The 13,809-nt window shown below is 44.7% G+C and overlaps 1 protein-coding gene across 2 annotated transcripts in view; it reads left to right on the top strand.

The window, feature by feature from the left end:
• Positions 1-13,809, top strand: part of ntrk3a (neurotrophic tyrosine kinase, receptor, type 3a) — a 201,052-nt gene that overhangs the window by 174,672 nt on the left and 12,571 nt on the right. For both annotated transcript variants that reach the window (XM_048257512.1, XM_048257514.1), the window contains exons 13-14: positions 3,264-3,394; positions 10,438-10,610. In XM_048257512.1, the coding sequence (XP_048113469.1) occupies positions 3,264-3,394; positions 10,438-10,610 (304 nt within the window). The remainder of the gene's footprint in view (positions 1-3,263; positions 3,395-10,437; positions 10,611-13,809) is intronic.

Below are 13,809 nucleotides of genomic sequence, written 5' to 3' on the forward strand. Positions count from 1 at the left end.
TGGGTGTTCTCTCTCAGCCTTGGTTGATGTGAAAACTTTGTTGTGCGCATTTTTTTTATCTCAGTTGGTGTATTTATTTATTTGATTCTTTTCTGAAGAGAAGAGCCAATATAGGAGCTTGCAGATTTTTGGAGGAGATTCAAAGGTTATGAAGAGATCGCCTCGAGCTGATTACCACTCACACACTTTTTGCATCTGAATAAAAGATTTGCACATATTTTACAACTTGACACACAGAGCAGTGGGCTTAAATCTGAAAGTATTTGTCTCAGTGATTGATGAGTTATAATACTGAAGTTATTATTTCTCTGTTCCCATCTTGTCCCTTATTTGAGATTCTTGAAGAAGCTTTACAGAATTTTTCTCTAATCAACAATCTTGAGTTGGAATGACAGAAAATCTGTTGTGCCTAAAAGCTAACCAGCTTAGGCTACTAAGTGATATATTTTAGCAATTAATGGCCGGGTGCTCTACAATGCAAAAGTTGGGTTTCCAGCCCAGCACATAGTAAATAACACTGCCAGCTGGTGAAAATGACAAGTGTGTTCATCGTTCTTTGTCTTAGTTAAGTCCTCCTTATGACTGTATACCAACACAAATGAGTCTGAGGCGGATTCTCAGAGAAATGTATCTGCTATGATTTTCTCTCCACTTGCCTGCGTGCAGATGGAACTGTAACATTTTGTAAACCGGCCACAGTGTCAGCTGTATATGTGAACGACAGAGAGAGAGAGAATGGAGAAGGATAGCCTGACGAGCCAGACCCACATTAAAATGTAGGGTCTGGGCACTCACCGTTTGCAGTGCTCAGTCCGAGGGGCGGGATAATCGGTTGTCTTTCAAATTTCCTCTGCACGCAATAGGACAGCGCTATGAGTCCCATGGTTTCCCACCAGCGGATCTAGTTGGCTAGTTCAAACTTTTGCCAACTTAATAAAAGCTTAACTCGTGTCACACTGTTCGCCAACAGCAACATTATCTTATTTGTTTTCAAGTAGCAGGGATTTCAAGCCAAACCGTTGCAACTCTGCCATCAAGCATTATGTTAAGCCCGCCTAACAACTTTATACACACTATTTGATTGGCCTGATAGAAGTTTAATTTTTCGAGCTCAAGAAAAAAAAGAAGGGGGTTGTTGCCTAGCTGAAAAAATGAGCGATAGTTTGGGAGTCATCAGACTGACTCACTCACTCCACAAGTCTTGCTGTGATTGGAGGATGAGTGAAGCACTCTCTTATTTTATCACTCAATTAGTGATGGCCTTGAGAAGACAACAGAAGGAAGCCTGTGCTGTATGAACCAACCTAATTACCCAGCATTCCAAGGCAGGCATCTGTATGGAGCTGCAGCACACAGCTGTGCGTGCAACCTCAGCCCTAATTAGGATGGAGCGTGTGCTCTGTTTACCAGCTGGGTGTATGTACAACACCCCACACACACGCACTAACCTTGTGGAACTGCTGCCCTCTTCAAACACTCCACACGTACACACACACATACTCAGGCAGGTGACCGAGCTCCCATAATGAGAATATTAATCCAGGTAATTTGTTAGGGTCTTAATCTCTCAGTGTAATGACAAACATACCACACACAAGCACAGACACACACACACACACACACACACACACACACACACACACACACACACACACACACACACACACACATATATATATATATATATATATATATATATATATATATATATACAGTAATTAGATCATGATTATTTTGTGTGTTCGCTTGTGTGTGTGTGTGTTTGGGGACTTTGAGGGCGGAGCTTGTTTTCCTTCCTGATGAAACATTTTTAATTAGTCAGAGAAAAAAAAAGAAACAATAGCTATATTTTAAACAATCCACCTCAAAAAGTTTTTTTTTTTTTTTCCCAGCAGAAATAAAATAATAAATAAATAAATATAAATATAAATAAATAAATATAAATAAATAAATAAATAAATACATAAATAAACAAGCAATGTAAAAAAAATGAAGCATTGTCGTCGTAACGGGGCTGACAGATCCTCCCTGGCCCTGGACCTCTGCCATATTACCCAGCATGCATCTGGCTGGTCTGCGTCGGCTGTAATTGTAGCTAATATGTTTCTGGCCTGGGCGCAAGCTGCCCTGCCGCAGGGGGAGGAAGGGTTATGCCAGTGGAGGAAGACTCCACGCTCATTTGCTTAAGCTCTCCATCTATCAATATTAGTTTGTTATTTGTGGCGCCAGTGCGCGGTCCACCGTGAGGAAGATTGCGGCGACGGCTGTGTAATTTTGGCCGGCTGATATTGATGTTGGCCGGCCGCTCAGGCTGAACTGCTGTTTGGATGTAAATAGCAGATGCTGGGCTGTGTGCGCACGCAGCCATATGGAAATCTCTCTCAGGCCACGGGCTGTCATATCTCTCTCTCTCTCTCTCTCTCTCTCTATCTATCTATCTATCTCTGAACGGGTGGAAATCACACAAACACACACACACACACACACACACACACACACACACACACAGGTGGAAATCATAGAGATTAAAGTCCTGGTATGTCTAACTTACAGAGGCAGTGACTCCCAATGCTTCTGACTGTGTGTTTAGTTTGACATCTCAGTTATTATGGGGAGAGTATTGCTTCATCAGACTCTGCAGGAGATGCTGTGGTGTCATTACTTTGTGTGGTACTCTTTTTGTTGTTGGGTTCTGTGGCAAGCCACAAATAATTTATAATAATAATTTATCAGTGATTTAAATTTTTTTATGAAAAATCAATTTGAATAGCATATAGCAGGAAAACATATTAAAGGTATGATTGGACTGTGTTTCTTAAAAGTCTTGGGTCACAGCAATCATTAAAGCACTACTTCAAATGTTTCTGTTGCAACATGTGAAATGCAGGCGTGATTCTTATTTCAGGATGTTTCAGCTATGGACCAGGCATTGGATGATCCTCAGGAGTATGGCTCATCTAATCACTGCAATAATGAAACAGGTTGATGTGAGCTTGTGTGTTAAACGAGAGCACACTGGTTATTCTGGTTTCATGGCACTTTACCAGATACTGACCTCATTATAGGCCACAGAACTGTGTACCACACCTGGAATATCCTATTCACACAACACTAACCTCTCTCTCTTTCTTTCTTTTCCTTTCTTCTATCCCTCTCCCTGACTTTCTTTTTCATCCCTCTCTCGCCACCATCTCCCTCTCTCTCTATCTCTCACTCTATCTATCTCCCCCTCGCTCTATCTCTCATGCTCTCTGTCCCCACAGACGTCCAGCACATTAAGCGAAGAGACATCGTGCTGAAGAGGGAGCTGGGAGAGGGGGCCTTTGGGAAGGTTTTCCTGGCAGAGTGCTACAACCTCAGCCCCACCAAGGACAAGATGCTGGTGGCTGTCAAGGTAAGAGATGATCTCTCTCCCTCCATTACAGCCTACTCCCCTGACACTCACTCCACACACGCACGCACACACGCACACACACACACACACACACACACACACACACACACACACACACACACACACACACACACACACACACACACACACACACACACACACACACACACACACACACACACACACACACACACACACACACACACACAGAAAGAGATGATTCCACCATCAGAGAGCCCCCCTTCTGTGGTTCTCTGATTTCAGCGTGGAGACTGGGGGGGTCATGGCTCCTGAGTGATCAGAGCCGAGCCGTGGTGAAACTGATCCTCATCCTTAAACTCCTCTCATAGCTACTCGGTCTGCCCAGGGGAAACACACAAAAAACTTGGCTCTGGAAAGATGGTTTGGTGACTTGGATCATTTCATTTTTTTAAAGGCATGGCAGCGATCAATATGTAGACTTATGATGGTCTGCCATCGATGAGAGGTTGGCAGATAACACCGCGAGGGCCATTCCGGGTCACTCTGTTCTTGGAAGTAAGAGGGAGGAGAGCCATAGACAGGGGCATCTGGTGCAGCGGGAAGCTGGCTTGTGGGAAATCATATTCCAGACTGACTAGCTCAACTTGTTGGCTTCACATTTGAGTTTTCTAAGGGCTGCTGGAAAAGATCCTGGCAGATTCAATATCCCACTTACACCGAGTACCATAGGGCCTATCCGGTTAGCCTCCCCCCCTTTTACTGGTCTTTTGTGCAGCTTATTTTATTTATTGACCACATTTTTTCCCTTTTTTTGTAAAAAGGGGTATGGTAGAAGGGACCCAGTGAGGATAGAAAAAACAAAACAGCAGAACATTTCAGCCACAATGTGTTTAATTACAAGGTCTAACTTTTTTTAGGTTTAGGTTACATTAAATGTTATATTGCTTTTTCTTTTGGAATTTGTCTCAAAAAGTTTATCATTTACAAATATGTGCAGACAATTGCGGAGAAGGCTTACATTTCAAATCCTTCCATAGTGCCCCTTCCATACACAAGAATTGAATTTCCTTCCAACCTCACAATGGAAGGTTTTGAAATACAGAAATTACAATTCAATAAAGAACCACAGTAATATGTTGCTGACACCAATACATCAGCTTCACTTGATATACTATACTATACTAAACACACACACACACACACACACACACACACACACACACACACACACACACACACACACACACACACACACACACACTGATGCACAAATAAGCAGCATCCTTGTGGTTATCTGTAAACGTGGCCTCAGTTAAATTGGATTTGAAATAGCAATGTTGTGTATCAGACGTGAGGGTTCAGCGTAGTAGTCTGGCACGGAGTCTGTTCATTTCATCCGAGCAGCTTGTGAAATGTGATCTGCTTTCCCTAGCCGCTGAGGATTAGGGGCTGAGTACACGCATCATCCTCCTTATCCTGCAGCATCTTCCCACACCGTCGCTACCATCATCATCATCACCATCATCATCGTTCCTGACGCGGCTAGTCGATCTTTATTAAATATGTTGCACCATGAAATGGTTACTGGTGTATTACTCTTTCATTTCACTGTGTTATTGCAGTGATATACAGGCCGTTTCTCTGCTCTATTCCCCTTAAGTACACCAGGGCCCCATCTCAGCACCATCTCTCTCGCTCCCTCTCCATCTATCCCTCTCTCTTTCTCTCTCTATCTCTCTCTCTCTCTGTTCCATTTTCCTTCTCCATCTCTCTCTCTCTCTCTATCTCTCTCTTTCTCTCTCCATCTCTCTCTCTGTTCCATTCTTCTTCTCCATCTCTCTCTCGCTCTCTCTCTATCTCTCTTTCTTTCTCTCTCTATCTCTCTCTCTCTGTTCGATTCTCCTTCTCCATCTCTCTCGCTCCCTCTCCATCTATCTATCTCTCTCCCTCTCTCTCTGTCTCTCCCTGTCCATCTCTCTGTTCCATTCTCCTTCTCCATCTCTCTCTCTCTCTCCCTCTCCATCTCTCTCTCTCTCTTTCTCTCTCTATCTCTCTCTCTATGTTCCATTCTCCATCTCTATCTCTCTCTCTCTCTCTCTCTCTATCTCTCTCTTTCTCTCTCCATCTCTCTCTCTGTTCCATTCTTCTTCTCCATCTCTCTCTCGCTCCCTCTCTCTCTATCTCTTTCTTTCTCTCTCTATCTCTCTCTCTCTGTTCGATTCTCCTTCTCCATCTCTCTCGCTCCCTCTCCATCTATCTATCTCTCTCCCTCTCTCTCTGTCTCTCTCCCTGTCCATCTCTCTGTTCCATTCTCCTTCTCCATCTCTCTCTCTCTCGCTCCCTCTCCATCTATCTCTCTCTCTTTCTCTCTCTATCTCTCTCTCTCTATGTTCCATTCTCCATCTATCTCTCTATCTCTCTCTCTCTCTCTCTCTCTCTCTCTCTCTCTCTCTCTCTCTCTCTCTCCCCCCCCCTCCTGCGGGTTGATAATAAATCTGCTGTGTGGTGGTGTTGAAGCCTGGAGTGTCCAGTCTCTGTGTTTACCGAGTTTGGCTAACTCAGGAAAGTGCATTCTGCTGAAACACAGTCGCTCGGCTGGAACCAAAGGCCACTTTTTTTCATGGCTTTCGTTCCGACACACTCTCAAAGCCGCGGTAATAGGCCGGTGGCATCCTCCGGCGTGGTAATCCATTCCGTCGCTCCCTTCAAGGACACCCTCCCAACCCCCGTCCCCACTTTGGGGGCTCAGACATGCTGAGTGTGTGAGCAGACAACTCACAGGCTGGGTGGCTAATGCGGTACTTACGCAACCACTGCCAGTCGCTGTGGGCCTGTATGTGTCTGGCCCTGCGGGTCAATCCTATGGATTTGAACAGCAGCTGGATGTGTTTGGAATGTTGTTGGACGTGCCGTAATTGAAAACGTAACGTGTGTCCTTGTAAGGGGGCTGCAGAGATGCAAGGCAGGTTGTGGTGGCATGTGGTTCAGAGCTTGCTTGCTTTAACCCTTAGAGGAACGGCTTCTCTAGGATCTGCACACCTTGCAGATCTGAGATTTACATCCAAAATGTAGCTAAGCTCCCTGTTTATGCCATGCCAGGGAGTGTATAATAATTTAAATACAACCAAATTCCACCTGGCTCATGTTTTGAAAATACCAGTGATGTCCCTTGACAAAAACATGCATCAATTGAATTTGTTCTTACATCATTAAATGAGAGCTTCACCTTCAGCAACATTCTACTTCTAACACTGCAAAGCAAACAAGCTAACCCAAACAAAGGGAATAGATGCTGTCCTTTCAGAGCAGCAGCATTAGAAATGAGATGACAATTAATAGTTGTAAACACACATGCACACGTGCATGCATTTGCAGACACACACACACACACACACACACACACACACACACACACACACACACACACACACACACACACACACACACACACACACACATCCGATGGTGGCATGATGGTGGGTTGGGCCTCCATGTCACCACTCCACCACTGGGCCTCCATGTCACCCCTCCATCACTGGGCCTCCATGTCACCACTCCACCACTGGGCCTCCATGTCACCCTCCACCACTGGGCCTCCATGTCACCACTCCACCACTGGGCCTCCATGTCACCACTCCATCACTGGGCCTCCATGTCACCCCCATATGTCATGTCTCCTGTCTACAGCGCCTCACAATCTCTTACACCACTCTTTCATCACTATACATTGCTTTACGGTGCCGTCATCTGTACAACTGTGTGTTTATGAGTGAGTGTGTGTGTGTGTGTGTGTGTAGGGGGTTGGAGAAGCGGGGTGGTCATGAGTGAGTGTGTGTGTGTGTGAGCTCCTCTCCCTTCTAAGTGCACCACCCACTGGTTCTCTGTGTTGCCTGTGTCTCCACCAGTGCATGCATCACCCCTGATGAACATAGAGGGAGAGAGAGAGAGAGAGAGAGAGAGGAGGAGGCAGGGAAGGGGGGATGGGAGTATGATATCCAAGAGAGGCATAGACTCCATTCCCAGCTCCTGCTCCCGTGCGTGAGTGATGTTGTGCTGGTGGATAATCGCACTGAGAGGTTTCTTTATGCATCAGGAGTAATGGCACCGCCGTTCCCGTACCCCCTCCACTACCACCTCCACCACCTCTTCCCCCTTCTTATCATTTCCCTGCGCAGCGCCACTCACGAGGGGCTGATTTGAGAGGGGAAGTGATGAATGGTCTGGCTTGTCTTCTCAATGCGTGTAGGTGCAGAGGGGGAATATGCATGGAGCCTCACGCCATCAAAGGGCTGCCAGCCAGCGTCACACTACCATATTAGATTTTCCCTCTTAGATGTCCCTGTGTGTGTGTGTGTGTGTGTGTGTGTGTGTGTGTGTGTGTGTTAGGGGGAGGGTGTTTGGATGAGTGTGTACTGTATGTGTGGTGAGTGATTGTGAGTGAGTGCAGTGTTCAAATGCATGTGTGTATGTGTGTGTACAGAGATAGAAAGCATGCATGCATATATTTGTGTGCCTGAGTGTGTGTGCTTGCACATGCCTAGCAGAGAGAGAGAGAGAGACAGAGTGTGTGTGTGTGTGTGTGTGTGTGCGTGTGTGTGCGCACGGCTGTGTGTGTGTGTGAATGGGGCACAGGTGGACAGAATCAGGGCTGATAGTATGTCTCTGTTGGGTCTCAGCGCCAGTGCCATCTGTTCGCCTGAGCTGTCTGACATTTACCCAACCCCCAAACACACACACACACACACACACATACACACACACTCACCCACTTTTCCAACTTGCTCTGTGCAGTGGGCCTTGAGATCCTTAATTAAAATGAAACTGTTGCTGTGAATGTCTGAAACACAGCTTGGAGCGTAACTTGAGAAATCATGACCTCTCCCACGGGGGCCTGGTCTGATAGAGCCCTGGACGAGCCTGTGGCCAGAGAACCAGGAGGCAGAGCGAGGCTGGCCAGGGGAGAACGGCCAGAGAGATCGGAGGGGGAGATGGGACTTATCGGGATAAAACAGCAGCATTATATGGATCATGGATACGTAGTGATGGGGGTTAGCGCTAGCTTCCGTGGTCTGGGCCATTCATAGTGACACATATCGCCATGATTCTGTCTCTGAGGTAGCTGTTGGAAGCTGATCTGAAATGATTGAAAAACAAAGTCAGAAACCGATTGGCTAAAGCTGAGGCCTGTGTGAGTGCAGTCGTACTGATCATACCAGGAAGCTGCACATTTTGTTTTATTCACTTGAGCACTTCAGTATCAGCACAAACATGTACACACACACACACACACACACACACACATACTTACAGTACACACACATACACATACACACATACACATACACATACACATATACATACACATACACATACACATACACATACACACACATACACATACACACACATACACATACACACATATACACACACACAGACACACACACACACACACACACACACACACACACACACACACACACATACACATACACATACACACACACACACAAACACACATACACATACACAGTCACTGTGTAGCCTCCTAGAGGTGCAGGCATCTGGGCGACAGCTCCACAGCGTTCTCATGCGTGGCGGGCACTCTCTTTGTTTTCCTTATTGCTCTGATAAATAGCATCTTGGGAGGGCGCCTGGCTGGCCGTGTTGTAAATCCAGCCCTGCTCACAGCATTGCAAGGCCTCAGCGAGAGCACATTGTCTGCCTGAGCAGCACCTAAATCACCGGGCCAAGAGAGAATGTGCGTGTGAGGGAGTCTCTTTGTCATCGCAGGAGCTGGCCGTCATGACATCGTAATTGCGGGCCTACGCGTTGAGTGGTGGCTTCTTTTATTGAGAATTCGATGATGCACAAGGCGCATATTTACACTTTAGGGGAATTTAGTGGAAGGATTTTTTTTTTTCATTTAAAAACGGGGAAGTTAGGTAGAATGCAGTGTGTTGGCGTACAACCGTGTGTCCAAAAGAAGCAGTTTTTAGATATCTGTGACACACAGGACACATGGTTTCCATTTTTGGTCAGAGGTGAGGAGGAGGAGGCAGCTGCAGGTGCAGGAAGCCGCTCACTGATAACCTGACAGTAGGTTGTGTTTCTGCGGCTGTGTCAGGCTCTGACCTTTACCTCCTCAGCTCATTACTGCCCACAGGCTGAGCACACACACACACTCCCACAGACTCACAGAGACTCACACACACACACACACACTCCGACAGACTCACAGAGACTCACACACACACACACACACACACACACACACACACACACACACACACACTCACAGAGACTCACACACACACACACACACACACACACACACACACACACACTCCACACACTCCACAGACTCACAGAGACTCACACACACACACACACTCACACAGACTCACAGAGAATCACACACACTCACACAGACTCACAGAGAATCACACACACTCACACAGACTCACAGAGACTCGGACCCTTCATTTAAAGATCCACAGTGCAGTTCTTTTGCCTTCAAATAACGGCTTCAAACTCATTCTGATGCTAGGTAGGATCACCCTTGCTGTCCGTTTATGACTAACATTTGTATCACAGTATCTCTGAATTAAGCTGCCAGCTATCAAGCACACTCTCATTCACTTGCATTCATTTTGTCAATGACCTTTAAAGTAATGCAAGCAAATGAGAGCAGGCTAGTTTGCTAACTAATTGGCTTATAAAAATGATTATAGAAATAATAGATGCATTTGGATCTGCATTTGGAACGGGTGGTATTGCTAATGTGAGGGCCACAGTAGAGACCTCTCATTAGGACTGCCCTGAATTTCCTCTTCTTTGTTTTATTGTTTGGATTTGTATAGTACTGTATGTCTTCACTGCCTTGGATCTCATTATGAGGTACGGGGGAAAAGACACTCTCTAAATAGCGACCAGGTACATTCCTCCTGACCGATTTGCTAATTAGCTTAATGAACTTACCTCTAAGAGACTTAACTAACTGACCTAACAGCTCGATTTCTTAGTTAATTAATTGTTTGTTTGTTTTGTGTGACTCACAGACTCTAAAGGACCCAACGTTGGCAGCAAGGAAGGATTTCCAGCGAGAGGCTGAGTTATTGACCAACCTGCAACACGAGCACATCGTCAAGTTCTACGGCGTGTGTGTGGACGGAGATCCTCTCATCATGGTGTTTGAGTACATGAAGCACGGAGACCTCAACAAGTTCCTCAGGTATGTGTGTGTGTGTGTGTGTGTGTGACTGTGTTTATATGCATATTTGTGTGTGTGCTTGCACTTACGTTGATAGCAATTTTCTCTTACCACAGTAATCTGGAAACTCAGTCAGGATGATGTTCAATCAGGAAACAGGCTTTATTCTTTCAATGAATGCAATTGCGCATCAAGGGAGAGAAACATGTGTCACCCAAAGGATTCACCCATATCTCTAACTAAACAGAGGAATATCCTTAACTTATGTATGTAACCAATAGAAATGGTTCTAACCCTGACCCTCCCACACTTTCTAAAGCAAACAGGTCTGGCCATCTTATGTTGTTCTGTATGATAATTAAATCTCCACCTTGACTGGGACTGGCTATCAGTGGTCTACCCCCTAAACGGAAGTGTTTCTCACACCTCACTATGCCTCCTGGCTCCAGGTTGTCAAAGAGCCAGAGCAGGAACAATACAAAATATACACAACAATACATGGAATTATTCCGATTCACAATTCTTTCTACACGTGTATCTGTGCTGCTGGTGCTTTTCAAATTCAAGTAGCTTGTATTGTTGTATAAAGCACTGCTATGGCATTATCTTAACAGACAATTCCAACACATGAAGAAACACCATCCAAACAGTTCATGGCATCTTAGCAGAGAAGGCCAACACATAAAGAAACACAATCCAAACAGTTCATGGCATCTTAGGTCTATCTGTCTGGTGGTTGAAAACCATGATATTCTGTCTCAGCAAAACTTTTTGGCCTCCAGAGCCAAAAAGAAAAGGATACATATTTATAACTTTGTGTAACCACAGTGGAAACAAAACAAACAAGTTGAATACACAACAACCATTTAATTGTTCAATTTTCAGTTTCAAGACAGGCTTAGCTATTTGCCCTGCACAGATTCAGGTTATGTCAAAATTGTCTTAATTTATGTCTTAGTTGTCTTAATTCGTGGGCAGCCGTGGTCTACTGGTTAGCACTTCGGACCTGTAACCGGAGGGTTGCCGGTTCAAACCCCGACCAGTAGGCACGACTGAAGTGCCCTTGAGCAAGGCACCTAACCCCTCACTGCTCTCCAAGCGCCGCTGTTGATGCAGGCAGCTCACTGCGCTGGGATTAGTGTGTGCTTCACTACACTGTGTGCTGTGTGTGTTTCACTAATTCACGGATTGGGATAAATGCAGGGACCAAATTTCCCTCACGGGATCAAAAGAGTACTTATACTTATTTCCTTATTGTTATGCAGCATTATTATACAGTATGTTTATGTGTGTGTGTGTGTACGTGTGCATGTGCGTGTGCGTGTGTGCATGCACAGACGCATGAAGGCAGCCGTATGCTGGGCTAACCTCTCGTTCCCGACATGGTGAATTGAAAATGTGCTTTGTCAATTTCGCAAAAGCAAACACACAGTATATAATGTTGCATTGTGGGATGAGAACAGACTCTCATTTCATATGCAGATGACAGTGGTACAACAACAGAATTAAAGACACCAATCTTTTCACGGGGGACAGATTTGATTTATGCTGTCCTCAGTGACAGAGCAACAGAGCAGTCTCCCACGACGATAGTGGAGGCAGCCATTGTTTCAGGATGTAATGCAAATAAAATGGGAACGGTGCACTGTCATTTTCATTAGAAGCATTTCAATAATTCAGTTTGAGCTCATGGTGGTGTAGCTCTCTGCTTTTTACTGAGGGATAATTGAAGTGATACATCTTCATAGAAAAGGTTTATCACATCATCTCAGGCCTGTAGAAACAGAGGACAGTGCGCACAATGCGAAATGAGAACCACAAAAAGGTTCTGTCTCTGTCTCTGACTTCTGTAGAATTATGTGCTCTAATAGGAATACATTTGTGGAATTTTACTATCGGTAAATGTGCTGTTGAAAGGAAATTGTGTTTCTTTTTTTCCAGCTCTTGTTTTTACAGAAAGCTGCTAGATTTTAGCTTAACTTGAAGCAGTGTTAAACCACACAAATTAAGAATGAATTTATCCCAGATATTGTTTGTCACTCATGTTGAAGCCTCTCTTTCAGCATCCAAGAATGGTCTTTTATGACTACTTCACTTGGATGTCGCTACGGTGGCTGGCATGAAGTCAAACCTCACACACATAAAATGCAATACAAGTTTATTGTAAAAAGCTGCAGTTAATTTTATTTAAAACACTGCTTGGTACTTTTTAAATAAGCATGATCAATGGACCCTCTGATTCTCAGCTCTGGCTCCCTGTAAATACCTGCTACACACACACACACACACACACACAATTACACCACATAGTTCGCCAGAAAAGGCCTTGTTGTGGTTATGCAGGGCTTCTAAACAGACTATTATAAACAGAGTCTTGTCACAATGAAAAGGGCTCTTAGGTTAGTGATGTGTAAAGCTCATTGCAGGCTTTGGATCTTCACATGGTCTTGTGAATAATGCACATTAGGGCTGTAACGATATATGATTCTTTCTAGTGTTTTACGCACTGCTTAGCTTTGCAGCTTACGCGGCCGCAAAAGCAACCCACATCTCCCGCTTCACTTATCGGTAGCCTACGTTTTCCAAAAATTAATAAATAAATAATAATTTCATACCTCTCCTTGCTTTCATTGTAGACTACAATGTAGACCTCGTGAGGTTGGTGTATCGTTACAGCCCTAATGCACATATTTGGGGCTTGAGTATTTTTAATGGTATCAGTCTCTTGATGTAGCTAGCTACACACTAAGAGCCATGATGGCACCAATGGGGGTTTACCATGATGTTATCACCTCTCTCCCCACCCCACCAACCTCTCTCCCTCTCTCTATCTCTCTATCTCTGTCTCTCTCTCTCTCAAATCCAAAGTTGCATGCATGAAGTTTTATGCATTAACGCACGTCCAACTTTGACACCTGAACGCTCGAGATGCAGACATGAAATTTGGGGAAGCATGTACCAGACAGTTATACAGACTGCCATAGACTCTCACTGCAGAAGAAAGATGGATAATAATGATAAAAAGAAGAAACGTTAGAAACACAACTTTACTGCTTGGCTCCCAGAATTCTGCTTGGCCCCCAATCAAAATGCCAAGTGCTTTTTTGGCATGACAAATAGACATTTGTATTGACAAAGTAGTCATATAGTTAGGGGTGCAGCTTCATAGTCTGTCAATTATTTTCTTGAATAATCAATTAGTTGTTTGATCGATAAAATG

Source organism: Alosa alosa, chromosome 11, assembly GCF_017589495.1.
Source record: "Alosa alosa isolate M-15738 ecotype Scorff River chromosome 11, AALO_Geno_1.1, whole genome shotgun sequence".
Taxonomy (NCBI): domain Eukaryota; kingdom Metazoa; phylum Chordata; class Actinopteri; order Clupeiformes; family Clupeidae; genus Alosa; species Alosa alosa.